We start from the raw sequence: 13,419 nt of genomic DNA on the forward strand, positions 1-13,419 counted from the left end.
ATACCTCCAGCAGTGGGGATGGTGGGGATGAGCATGCATACACCACTCCATAGGCTCTCTCCTTTAGCTTCCACTATTAGCCAGAGTTGGGGGTGTGGCACTGGCTGCATGAACCTATGTGAGACATCACTGTACCTGGCAGTGTGGCATAAAGACCATCAGCTGTGAGATCCCTGATACTGCTCCATGTCCTGCAGAGAGTTATACCAATTTAGCCTTAAAGAAAAGTCATCCATTGTTTTTCAGCTAATATTGTCATGAGGGACAGAAGCAGCCGCTTGGAGGGCTTTCTGAATATGTGAGCATATTCTTAAAAACCAAAAACAAACCCCAAACCAGCTCAGTGTTTAATAATCACATACTTGGAAAAAGAAATGTAAAATAATACCCTGTTCCCCTTAGCAGCCCAATCTGCCAGGAGTGACTTGACAGCCATAAGGTGCACCTATCCCTACAACCAGCAGATCTGGGTAAGAGCGAGGGATTGGCTTGAGGGTGGGAAGCAGGCCTTCTCTGTCACTTGTAATCTTCTCACATCCAGAGGCATCTTAAGTCCTTTCTAAACACGTTGATACTGCCTGAAATTCACAAAAAAACCTCCCAGCCTTTGTTTGTGTTAACAGGATGAGAAAGTGCAAGGCTTCCTGTTATGTGTGTGTGACAGCTATAGATAAGCAGAGACCTCTGGACAGGAAATCCGCCCAACTTCTGCAGTGTGACTCGTCTGAAGCTTAGGAGCTCTTTTTAGATTGAAGCACCAACAGAATGAGACGGTGCTGGTCCGAAAATGGGGGACACGCTGGAGAAGAGCTCTGAGGAGCCTGAGATTTCTTTGGACAATGAGTGTTCGATGAAAATGGGGGACCTGGTAGAAGTCTCAAGTGGTGAAAAGGTCAAGTTTGATGATACGGGTCTCTCTCTGGTGCTCCAGAATGGCCTGGAGAACCTTCGGCTTGAAAATTCCCTTACAGATGTCATCCTGTGCGTGGACAGCAGAGAATTCTCCTGTCACCGAGTGGTCCTTGCAGCAGCAAGCAATTATTTCAGGTAAGGCATGTAAAAGACAAAATGAATAAACTTACTTTGCTTCTTAAGCTTGAACTGTAGGTCTCCAAGGAGTGTAAACTGGGTGCTAAATTCTGCGAATTTGCAGTGAGTCTGTAATTCCTGACATCTTTCAGATCTTTTTTTTTAAAGTTGGAGACTTAAATAAGGCAGGTGCCAGGTTGTGGATTTGCCAGAGTTCTGATACCAGCACTCAGCAAGTCTTCTGGAGACACGCAAAGAAATGGAGAATGGTTGGCAGACAAGTGGATGTGAAAATGGGGTTTCAACCAAATATCTGTTACTCCTTGTATTGACCCTTTGGAATTCAGGCAAAGAGGAATATTCATTCAGATCACACAGTATTTTTATTGAGATAGGAGTGGGTTTGTGGAACTTGATAATTTTTCCCATTACCATTCTGTGGTAAAAAAATACATTGCATAAAATTTTTGAGGAGGAAAGAGAAGGAATTTCACATCTTTCCTAGGGTTACTGAAAGTCAGCTGCAATGGAGTATATCTCCTTGAAAGCAATTGTACCATTTTATCCACTCCTTCTCATCCTCTTGAATTTGTCATTCTTTCAGTACTACAATAGATAGTCTATCTGAGACTGCTGGCCAGCAAGAACAAATTTTAGACACACAGAGGAGCTCGGTATCTGTTTTAACACAGATTTTCCATTATAGTTTAGACAATCACATTTACATGGCTGGGATTTTTTTTTCTTTCTTTTTTTCACTGCTACAGTGGTCAGATGACTGAATAACTACAGAGGAAACATGAGAAAAAAGAACCTGTGACCACTTGTGACATGAGTAGAAAGCTAATTTTAATGGAGTCTAGTAAGCTTTGCTGGTAGTGCCTGGAAGAACAGTTCTGCTTTTATCTTCTCATAATAGAGACTGTGTCTGTGAATATATGGAGGTAGATATTACTTCTACAGATAGATAGATATTACTTCTACAGATAGATTGTATATATTGCATATGTGAAAATGTGCAACTAAAAGCAGAGATGCCCCAATATTTCTTACCAGCATTGTGTGCAGGAAGGAGAGCAGATGCACAAATTAAAATCAGAATTACAATAATGATACTTTGATTAAAAAACAATTCCTCTTCTGCTATGAGGCAATGTGCTGCAAGCAGAAGGGACTTCAACAGTTAAAAACAGGCAAGACAGTTTTCTGATAACTACTGTTGGCCAGTTTTCTACTGAGCCCCGAGCTACAGCCTGTCCCTTTGAAAGAAGGGAGATACCTGGCTGGAGGTCATCTCATCCAAAGGCAGCTGCACATGTGTGTAGAGTCTTTTCCCCCCCAGGGTGGTTGTGTTTGGCCTGGCCTGGCCTCCCATGGAACTGAGCTTTATTATATCACGCTGTCTGCCTGCCTGCCAGTGCCTCTTGTCATTACTCTTTGGGTTAGTTTCAATAATGTTTGGCAGAGGGCAGAAATCTCAAAACTGAAGTTCCCACAAGTTTGATGGAAATCAGTATCAAGGCAGAGGAGAGATGCTGGAACTGGGACCCCACGGTGCTCAGCTGGGCAATGAGCACCACGTCCTGGCCAGCCAACACACGCAGTGCCCACAACCAGCCAAAGCACGAGCTGCCCTTGGTGGGCCGGACACAGGCAGCCAGCACAGAGCGAAATGTGTGTGAGAGGAATAACGAGAGCAAATGGAGGGCTTGGGAAGGGGAAGCTGAGGTTACTGTGAAGAGGGAAAGGAGGACACAAGCCTGGAGGGAACTGAGCTTCACTAGTTCTGCTACTCACAAGGCGGTTTGTTTCATCTTGCCATAATTCACTAGAAGCTGCATGGGCCCAAAGAAAGAAGAAATTCTTAAATCACACTATGCCTGTGAGTACTTTCCATGCTATTACAGGGCCTCTAACACCCGTGCACGGGAGCAAAGCAAAGGGATCCTCTGAGTCATGGGCTTCATTCCCCCGCAACAGCTTGTTACACAACTCTCTTCCTGAATGTCGGGTGCCATCGTGCAAGCAATCCATAGCAGCTGACTTAAACACAGTTAAACAGAATTTACAACTTCTAGTCCTTCCTTCAGCACTGCTTGAGAGTGGATAGACTAGTACTTCTGACACATCCTGCTTCTTTAGACATAAAAGCATTAACTCTCCATTTACCTGAATGAAGGTAACAAAGCAGAGAAGAGAAATACAAGCTGACCAAGGTGGAGTAGTAGTTCCTCACACCTGCACTGCCCAAGGTAGTGGGAGAATGGGGCTGGGAGAGGTTGAAGCAATATTTTCCAGAGCATCCTCAAACTCCAGCACAGTTGTTTGAAGTCAGGTTCATAATTCCAAGCACAAGCACTCCAGTGTGGGTGGGTGCTTAAAAAGTACTTCACGAACTGCAACCCCTCATTTATTTCATTGGGACTTCTCCCTGTTGTTTCTAAACTTACCCATTTTTAGGTATCTAAATATGCCTCTGAGCCCTCACGTCAGATGTCCATTTCTTAAGAGTATATGTTGGTTCCAAGGCTTAGTTTAGAATTACACAGGGACAGGAATCAAGGAAATGGACAACGAAATTAGTAGCCACATCTGAAGGATTTAGAGCCTCAGAGAAAATAATCACACGCCTCTCTGGGTAAGTACAGAAAGGTTCAGAAGCAGAATTTTAATCCCCAGGAGAGAAGTTCAGCCTAATTAGTCCTGAGTGGTGCCAGGGTGTTCCCTCCAGTCAGCACACAGGGTGGGAATGACGTCCACCCCATCTGAGCAGAAGGAAGGCCACTACAGGAGTCACCTCTCCTGGATAGTACTGCTCTATTCAGCCCTGCCACCTTCCAGAGAGGAGTACTGGTGGGAGAGCACGGGGCTTTAGATGCCTGATTTCTGCAGGTTGCAGCCACGTTACATGAATCTGTACCCTACGAGACTGGGAGCGGATGGCAGCTCTAATGCAATTTCACAGATTAGGAGACGGATAGGTGAAAGCACTTTGACAAGAACCCTGTGCAAAGCCTCCACCAGAATCCTGAGGCTGATTTCTGAGCAGCCCTGCAATAGTGTAACACTGGGTATCTCTAACTGACCTCCATCAAACACTCCGGCTCTGCGGAACGGAAGCGAGAGCTCTCACCTCCCCAACACGGATGGTTAAATACGAGACTGGAGTCACCAGCTTAAGAGATAAAAGGAACAAGAGCAGACAACACCTGCATGCTACAACGGGCTATTTCTCATTCAGATGAAGAATTTGGCACCTATCAGTGCCATGCAATAGAAATGGCTGTTTTGTACAAACCTCCCTCTCTGCATGGAAACCTCATTCCGAGGGAGAAGTGGGTACTGAGGACTGTTGTTTTCAAGTGGCCATCTGCCTGCATGCCCCAGATGTGCAACATTTGACACTGCCAAAAGGGAGGGAGGCTAAGGAGAATCACAGTCTTGTGCTCACTTAAGTTAAGAAGCATTATGTCTTAATGTCTTTCAAGTGCTCTGATTTCAGTGGCAGTAGAAACTGGACCATGGAGCTGAGCAGTGAATCGAAAACCTCTAACAAACTGAGACGGTGAAGAGAAATTGAGAATTTGAGCTGAACATCTTTTCTAACAAGTAACTTTGCCCAATCTTCCTGCTCAAAAGTTAGGTCTCTTTATCCAAAAGGCAGTTTTATACACTGAGATAACTAGTATCAGCTCTCTCTTGCTATAAAATCTCTGCTAGGCAAGGAACATATAGCTCTTAGAGCAACAAGCAGCTGGTATCTTCCATCCATTTGCCATTCACCATGCCTTACTGCTTTGCAATAAAAACTGTTTACATCTTGGTTCCAGTAAGATGTGTCAATCAGACAGCTTTGTTCTGTGTCCTGGTTTCGCAGGTAAACTACCACATTCTAGCACTGCTTTTACAAGAAAAGCATGGCCTAAGACTTTGGATCTCTAGCCACTTCCAGGTTCCACTGTCCTGTCAACATTGTACATGACTAATAAAGAAGGGCTTGGTATGCAGGGTAAAGAGCGCTTCTAATTACACTTTAGATCTGCACGTGTTTTTCACCAACACAGTTCCAAGTGGACTCATGTACTTCTGATCTGTTGAGCCAGATTCCAAAATGATGTGAAATATCGCTCTCTGAATGCAGTGAATGAGACAGGATGGATCAAACTGCTAAATAAAAGCAAAAGCATTGGAAAAAAATATTTAAAACTATGAATTGAAAATGCAGATGAAGATGAGTGTGTTTGCCTTGCAGCTATCACAATGCAAAGTGGATTTAAATTTGAGAAATTTAAATTTCAGCTCTTTAAGAAATTTCTGATTTATCTCCCACATGAAATATCTGACTACTGCCAAAGGTGTGTGTGGTGGTTGTTTTTCAAATGCAGTATTATCCACCAAAGAAGAGGTGATACCAATATGGATGACATCACTGCGCTTTCTGGCTAACAGAAGTTCCAATTCATGATTATTCAAGTACTTCTCTAGCCAAGAGGTACCAAATCTACAATCCTACAAGAAGATCCCAAAATTTAGCAGAGGAAAACTCTGCCTTTTAATTAGAAGAAAATCCATAAGCCATTTTCTTCTGGCCCATCCCTGTTATTAATGGGGTCAAAGATATGTTGAGAAGCTTGGAGGTGAGGCTATCAGACATGTGGATCTGGTCTGGCCCTCAGGGTTCAGTCTAAGCAGCGTTCTGCCGTTTGGAAGCACAGGGGCATTGGCCTTGCCAAGGGTTATAAAACACATGTGCTAAGTGTTAACAAAACATGAAGAATGCCAGTGGCTCGGAGATTGGGGCTGAAGGAGCTGGGCCTCTACTAGAAACAGAGAGTAAGAGTCTGTAAGAGGCCAGCAGGTGAGACATCACAACTGCTCTGCAGCATCACTCCAGACACAGAGCACTACTCAGGGAAGGTCCTAGCTGCCATTTGCTACCATGGAGCTCCAGGTCTATTGTAGAGTCCAGCTCTGGGGTATCCATCCCATGTGTATGCCTTATCAAACTCCTGAGTAAAGAGGTATGAAAGCAACAAAAGGATTTTCCTTGTTACTTTGCTACAGGACTAATTTCATAAAATATGAAGCAATCAGAGTCTTCTGTGTTGAAATCTATATAACCAAATGTTTTCAGAATGCGTCATCCTGGCTGGGATGCAGTAAAAGATAAATGTCTTTCTTTTCAGGGCCATGTTCTGCAATGATTTAAGAGAGAAATATGAAGAGAAGATCATACTTAAAGGAGTTGATGCAGAAACCATGAATATACTCTTGGACTACACCTATACCAGCAAGATGCTCATCACAAAGCAAAATGTACAGAAAGTCTTGGAAGCCGCCAGCCTTTTTCAGGTACAGATAACTCAAATGCACTGATCCAGTTTTCTTGCTCTGGCAACACCATGTCTTAGCCTGGTTAACACACTGCAGACTTCTCTGATTCTGGTTCTGGAAGCATTTTGCTTTGTATTTACTTACACTGTGGTAAAAAATGGCAGTCACAGCCATGTGCTGTAATTGCTGCTGTTCTGGGTGCTGTGCCTCCAAGAGCTGCCGCCTGCCAGGCAGCAGGGTTGTGTTGTTGGGACAGGGCTTCCCGAGGTTCAGGTCAGCCTGTGAAGGCTGGTCACCCTCCAGCCCAAAAGAGCTACTGGGCAGTGGCTGGCATGGTCGGCCAGAGCAGGAAGTTAACTTTGTCTCTCCTTCTCCATTGCCTTGAGATGGAGGCTCACCAGCCAAAGTTAGCATCCACCTTTGTAGGACTTTTGACGTAAAGGGTTTTAGTCATGACTGGGACTTGTGGGAAGTCAGATTTGAGCAGCATTACTCAGCCTTTGGTCCCTGAGGTATTCACGTGTCCTGTAAATCACCTGTGAGGTTTACCAAATTGCAGTCCCTGGTACCAAGCTGAAATTGCTAACAAATTGCAACCAGCATACCCTGCCAAGTGCCAGTGTGTGTATGTGTGTCCAGCCTTTTCATTAAGGAAGGCAAGAAACACCTGACTCCATAATCATTATGGTTCATTTTGAACTTCAGATTCTTGAATCTTACACGGGAGGTTTTGCTCTGAAATTAAGCTGTGGTCTTTGGGGTAATGGAAGCTGGTACTTGCTGTGGGGACAGAATGGAAAGTTATCACAAAGTGCTCCCCAAGGTAACTCAGAAGAGGTGATGTACCATTAATGTCGCCTGGAGTGCAGTAACTTACTGATATTTTCAGCAGACCAATACTGCAAACTGGGAGCACTGAAAGGTTCATTTTCAGGACACTTTTCTATGTTCTTTTTATTTTCTTCTGAACCTCTTCTCCTTAGGACCATTCCTCAGGTTCTTTTTTCTGAAACCATCTATACACTTATGTTTTTTCCTTTCTCTTCCCTATTTTTCATTAAAATTAAGATTAAATATGATTCCCAAGGCTGATACTTTAAGAAAACTATCAAAAACTGTTAGAGTAATGATAAAATGGTGAGGGTGCCATAAGCAAGAATAGTAAACTACAAAAACCTAGAAAACAAGGAATGTTCAACTAAAAGCAGCAATGCCAAGTCTTACTGCAACGGTCTTGGATACTATCAAAATTTATAAGGCCTTAAAACCTCACATTATACATGGCTGAGGCTTTTGGCTGAAAATGTGTTTTGTTTAAAAAAGATTTAGTAACTACTAGCATACTGCCAGCTTGTCTCTGCTATTTATGCCGAAGAACAAACAGAAACAGTTGAAAGAGTCAAATGTTTCATTTCAATATATCAACAGCTGAAAAGATTAGTTCCACAATTTATTGTAACATTTTTGTTTGGGAAATTATTTTCTTTCCAGTTAATGACAGTTGAGAAAACCAAATCCCAAATAGAAGTTTTTTATCTGACTAGCAACAATTTTTGGCAGTGCCTCTTTTCAATCTCTCAGACTTGACAAAGAACCAAAAAAGAAATAACTTGCACAGTTCTAGATATTCCAATATAGATACTCCACGTTTCTCTAGAAACTGGTTTTGAAAAAGTTTCACATAATTATGCCTTGCCTTCATCTCTTCCAATAAATTTTGACCAAATGCAGTGAACACTGACAGCAGGAAGAGGCAGAAGGCTATTCAGAGAGAGCAGAAGTCCCTGCCGCAGTGTGCTTTGTGCACAGAGCTTTCCTCCTGGGGGAAGCAGGTGAAGGGTTTGGAACAAGGAGATGCTAAACCGCTCAGCCTCACCCTGAAGCGACCCAGACAAATTTTTTCCACCTAAAGCACATGAGTTCAATAGTCATCTCCTCTGTCTGGGCTGGCAGCTTCCCAGCCACCATGCTTGAAAGGCTGCTGCCCACCCTGGATCCAGCCCAGCCCTCTCTGCCACCCGCACTGCCTGCAGAGCAGCTCATCCTTTCACTTCTTGGTAGAGCCGAGATCTCAGCTGCTTCTCAGGGCTGTGGCAGAGAGTTCTGCTTCCCTCACAGTAATTCAACAACAGCCTTCAGACCTGCCTACACCCCTCCTGTCCCCCCAGGAACCTCTGTATTGCCTCACTCCCTTAGCATGGCTTGGCTGAGGAGCCACATCAGCTGCTTTGGTGGAAGCAAAAAGATGGTGAGAGGGAAGCAAGCTCCTGAGCAGATGTAAAGGAAATGGTATTATCATGAAGGGCTGTGATGACCACTGCCATGGAAATGCCAGCTGCAGTGGGAACAGTGGAGGATGCCCCTGAGCTGCCTCACTCTGCTCTGTGCCCAGGGGACGGTGGCAGCACCGTGAGCCTGATGGCCTCACTGACTCCCAAAGCACCTCTCATCTGTACATTAATCCACTTTCCATGAGCAAGACAGTATAAGGAAGATACCTTGCCAATTATCTGAAAACCATCCTGTAGCCACTAGCAGTGAAGGGCCAGGGCGGCTGTTGCAGGGCAGTGCTAGTTCCACCACAGCCACTGCACGGGGCCAGCCAAGAAGGCATGATTTGCTAACACAGGGCTTCTGGGTGGCCAGGTCAGAGACTGGTTTGCAGGCTCAGAAAGCTGTCAACTCCCTGGAGAGCCACTCTGTGCCCCTTCACTGCCAGCAGGCTCCTGGCCGTGGGATGCAGATGTAACTGCTGAGCTGGGATGTGCTGCCCTGAGGCCACAGGCAGAGCGGGTGGCCCAGGGCAGCGCAGCTGCAGGGTGCAGGTTCTGACCCCTAAGTGTGCTGCATACAGAGAGGGATTATGAATAAGAGCCCTTTCAACTGCCGTTCCCTTCTCTTCTGGGGGTTATAGCAGGAGGCAGGGCTGCTGGCACTGCTTACACTAGACAGTTGAATCAAAGCTGGGACAAGCAAGGACTTAAATGGGGAGAATACATTTTATTATTCAGAGAGAAGGCCAAGTGGAGGCCAAATAAGCCTATGGGTTGTCTCTAGCAAGTAAGAACCTGGATTCAAAGGGATATTAGGAGAAGGACCCAGTTATTGAAGAAACTGTTCCCAGGGAACAGGGCTTTTAAAATGCCTGGGGTGGCATTAGGAGGGTACTTCCAGAAGGGAAAGGAGAAATTTTAGACCTCTGCAAGAATGATCAGAGCAGATGGAGCAGAGGCTCAGAGGTAGTGTCCTCCTGGGGGTTCTCCTGAGTCACCTCCTCTCATGGGACTGACTGAAGCATGCCCAGAAGTCTGGGGGAGTTTGGGGAGAGTTTTGTCTCTAAATGAAGGCAGTGGTGAGAAGACAGCGCAGCACAGAGATGAGGAGCAGCAGCCAGGGAAATTCCTGCCTTGATATGCTCCCGAACAGTCTGACCTCTTGGGTTAAGCCCTCCATGGGGCCCGTTTCTTACACCCACACCTTGCAGTTCCGCATTTGTCTGGCCACAAACACAGCTACCCAGTGTGATTAGTGGTGCCTGTGTGGCCGTTAGACCACTGTGTACCGCCTGGGAGAAAACCCTCTGGTGTCATCTCTTGAGTATCACTCTTAACAAGCCATGTATAAATAATTAGAGCACTCTACAGTGTGGGGCCATAGACTGGTGAGAATGTCATTTTGGGGTCTATTTCCAGACTTGTGGATGACTTGATGACTGACCTTGGAAAATTTAGTTTTTTGCAACTCATTACTGGGAACTTACAAAGGGCAGGGTAAGCGTTAGCCTGCCTCAGGTCTGAGGACTACCCGGTGCTGGAAAAGTCCTTTCAGATCCTGAGGGAAATGCACTGGCAAGTTCAAAGTGTTAGCCTTCTGCTAGCCCAGAGAATGGGCAACATGAGTGTGGCAGGCACTGAGGGGCCGTCAAGCTCTGCCGTGGTGCCACAGCATGCTGCTGACATATTTAAATCACAACAGCAGCAACATTTTCTGAGACCTTGTGTACCCTTTTCATCAGCCAGTTGTATTTCTCTAAACTCTTGACCGCATCTAAATGTAAAATGGGAACCAGGTAGTCTGTACACAGCGTCTGTGATCGCTCAACTCTGGTAAACAGTCTAAAAGTGTCAACACAACACTGCGGGGTCTGGAAGATTCTACCCTAATTACTGAAACAAATCTACATACTACAGTGTTTAAAAATGTTTCGCTTCCTCTTTGCCCCTAAATTACTGTTGTGCAACTTTCCCCAGTGGGACAGAATAAGTTTAAATGGTTTGCTTGCTGACACTGAATGGAAAAAGGACCCAAAAAAGCATGGACAGAAATGCACAGCATCAGTTCTGACACATTTTTCTGTATGTCACTGTCTGCACTGCTCAGTAGCAAAACCAACATGAAATACTGCTGCCCATCCATGTCTGAAATCACAAAAGCAATGGAAAGCCCGGCATGAAGCACTGTAACTTATCAGTTCTACCCAAAACTGGTTCCCAATGCCTTAATAATCACCAGCAACCCAGCTCACATCATAGTTCACAGCAATGGCCCGCAGACATCTGTGGTCCAGGATCTGCACGCTTGGGACTCTCAGGTGAGGCCATCGTGCAAGGGAAATTAATGAGAGTAGTTGTGATGCCCTACTACACCCAAACATGGCAAGTCCTTTGATTAAGCAGACTCTGTGTGTAAAATGAACATCTATGGTTTTTTGAACCAATGGTGATGACAAGGAAAACAAAGGTCATTAAAAACTCCAAAGGCCTCCCCCACAACAGACACTTGCCAGACAACCCTGGCTGTCAAAGATTTGCTGATGGTCAGTCTCCTCCTGCCATGCACCCCAGTACAGGACAGCATGCCCATACACTCTGGAGGGGCTGCGCTTTGGCCCAAACCTCACAGACCTCAGCACTCATTCTCCACCACCCTTGCAAGGCCTCAGACGTGTTCAGAGTTTGGATGATGGGAGCAAAAATGCAGACAGTGGAGCCACCTGTACTCCAAAAACAGACTCCCTTCTAGTTCATCTGAGCTGACATGCAAGGTGAAGCAGGGTAAGCACATCTGAAGCCTGTGAACCTTATCTGTGCTTTGTAACTCCATGGTTGCTAGTGCTTTGAGATCTCATGGAGGGAAGTGGAATGGTAGAAAACCCTTTACTTCTGTGAAACAAGTAAAATTCATCACTGTCACAGGTTTTCTGTGTACTAAAAGAAGGAAAAGGAGTACTATGGATGCAGAGGGAGAAAAAACAGTGGGAATAAGAAATTTTCATTTCAGACTGCAGATTCTGAGAGATTACTGTCCTCAAATGATTGATTTCTTGTCTCCCCCAGCTCTTTGCTGTATGGTGCATGGCTGGCTGGGACCCAGCCCCAAAGCTCCATAGCTCTCCTGTGACACAGTCTTACAAGTAATTGCTTGTACTTATACATGCTTTTTCTGTCCACAGTTCCTTCGCATGGTAGATGCTTGTGCCAGTTTTCTCACCGAAGCCCTCCAGCCAGAGAACTGTGTTGGCATCCTGAGGCTGGCTGATGCCCACTCCCTGCACAGCCTGAAACAACAAGTGCAGAACTACATTATCCAGAACTTCACCCAGGTCCTGAACTACGAGGAGTTCTTGGAGCTGCCGGCTGACATTCTCTGCAGCACGCTGAAGAGTGATGACCTCTACGTCACGGAAGAGGCACAGGTGTTCGAAACTGTAATGACCTGGGTTCGTTACAAGGAGTCGGAAAGGTTTCCTCTCCTGCCGTATGTGCTGGAGAATGTCCGGCTGCCCCTCTTGGACCCCTGGTATTTTGTAGAGACTGTTGAAGCTGATCAACTGATTAGACAGTGTCCAGATGTCTTTCCTTTGCTCCAGGAAGCAAGAATGTATCATCTGTCAGGCAATGAGGTGAGTAAAAAAGGAAGATATTTGCTGCTCTTTCTAAATGTCTCATGCTTCTGTTAAAAAATCCCATCGGAAGGAGCAGTACCATGAGGCAGAAAAAGGTATTCGCACTAAAGTTTCACTAACTGGTGCTACTGGGAAGTCAAGGCAGGCCTTACCAATAATCCTGTTGATTTAGAGAGCTTAAAAGATTTGGTAGCTTGTTTTAAAACAAAGTGTACAGCTTCCTGGATATGAACATCTGAGCTCAACCCTTTGTACACAGACTTGTGCAGCTAAACAAAGACCCCAGGTGACTTCCCTAGTAAAAAGGCAAATGGTGTTACTGCTGAGACCTCACCCTCTTAGCTAATATTTCAAGCCTAATAAAGGAAGAATAATTTTCCCACTAAACTCTGCCAGTCTGTAACGACTTTTTCAAATCTGAATATGTAACATCTCCATTCATTACTTATGGGGGGAAATCTTTCAGAAAGAGACAACCTCCCGTGAAGAAGACATTCTCTTCCCAGAGCAGAGGTCTGCTTATCTTTCTCATTTACAGAGGTCCCTGCACCCAAAGAGACAGGTTCATCCTGACATCCAGTTGAGCCCTGCCCTACCTGATCAAGGTAGGCTGTGGTGGATCTCCAGTACTCCAATTGCCTGTCCTCTTTGGAAAGTTAGGTATCAGTCACATCTCCCAGCCCAAAATGTGGGGTAGAGGGGAGAGCAACCAGAGGTCAGATTTCACAACAGGAGCAAAGGTATGTGAGCTTGTGAGGAAACTTGTGTGCCTCTGAGTGCCTCTCAGCCAGAGAGTCAGAGGAAGGCAGGAGGCCTCAGGAGCATGTTGTGGATCCATCACTAACAGTGGATGTGTCACTGGCAGGGGGGAAGAGACCAAGGGCTCTTTGTGCTGGTGACTTAAGACAGCACACAACGACCCCGGGCAGTGCCAGCCAGTCTGGCCGGAACTCCTCGAGGAAGCCTTGCCCCACTCAACAAGTTGAACTCTTACTACACTCATCTTCAAAGGGGCAGCCGTCAGAGGCAGCCCTGAGGGCTATCCTCCCTGGGGCTAAAGCCTGGTGATGGTGATAGATGGGTTAAAAACAGAATTCTGAAAGCTGTCAAGTTCTGAGACAGATATTTTTTAACATTTCCCTAATAATTTG

At 45.5% G+C, this 13,419-nt stretch overlaps 1 protein-coding gene across 1 annotated transcript in view; it reads left to right on the plus strand.

Moving 5' to 3' along the window:
• The first annotated feature begins 692 nt into the window (after window positions 1–692).
• KLHL6 (kelch like family member 6) overlaps window positions 693–13,419 on the plus strand; it is a 21,599-nt gene continuing 8,872 nt past the window's right edge. The window contains exons 1-3 of the mRNA XM_010171748.1: window positions 693–1,047; window positions 6,216–6,381; window positions 11,816–12,265. Of these exons, the coding sequence (XP_010170050.1) occupies window positions 788–1,047; window positions 6,216–6,381; window positions 11,816–12,265 (876 nt within the window). The 5' untranslated portion in view covers window positions 693–787. The remainder of the gene's footprint in view (window positions 1,048–6,215; window positions 6,382–11,815; window positions 12,266–13,419) is intronic.

This window comes from Antrostomus carolinensis, unplaced genomic scaffold, assembly GCF_000700745.2.
Source record: "Antrostomus carolinensis isolate BGI_N321 unplaced genomic scaffold, ASM70074v2 scaffold20747, whole genome shotgun sequence".
NCBI lineage: Eukaryota > Metazoa > Chordata > Aves > Caprimulgiformes > Caprimulgidae > Antrostomus > Antrostomus carolinensis.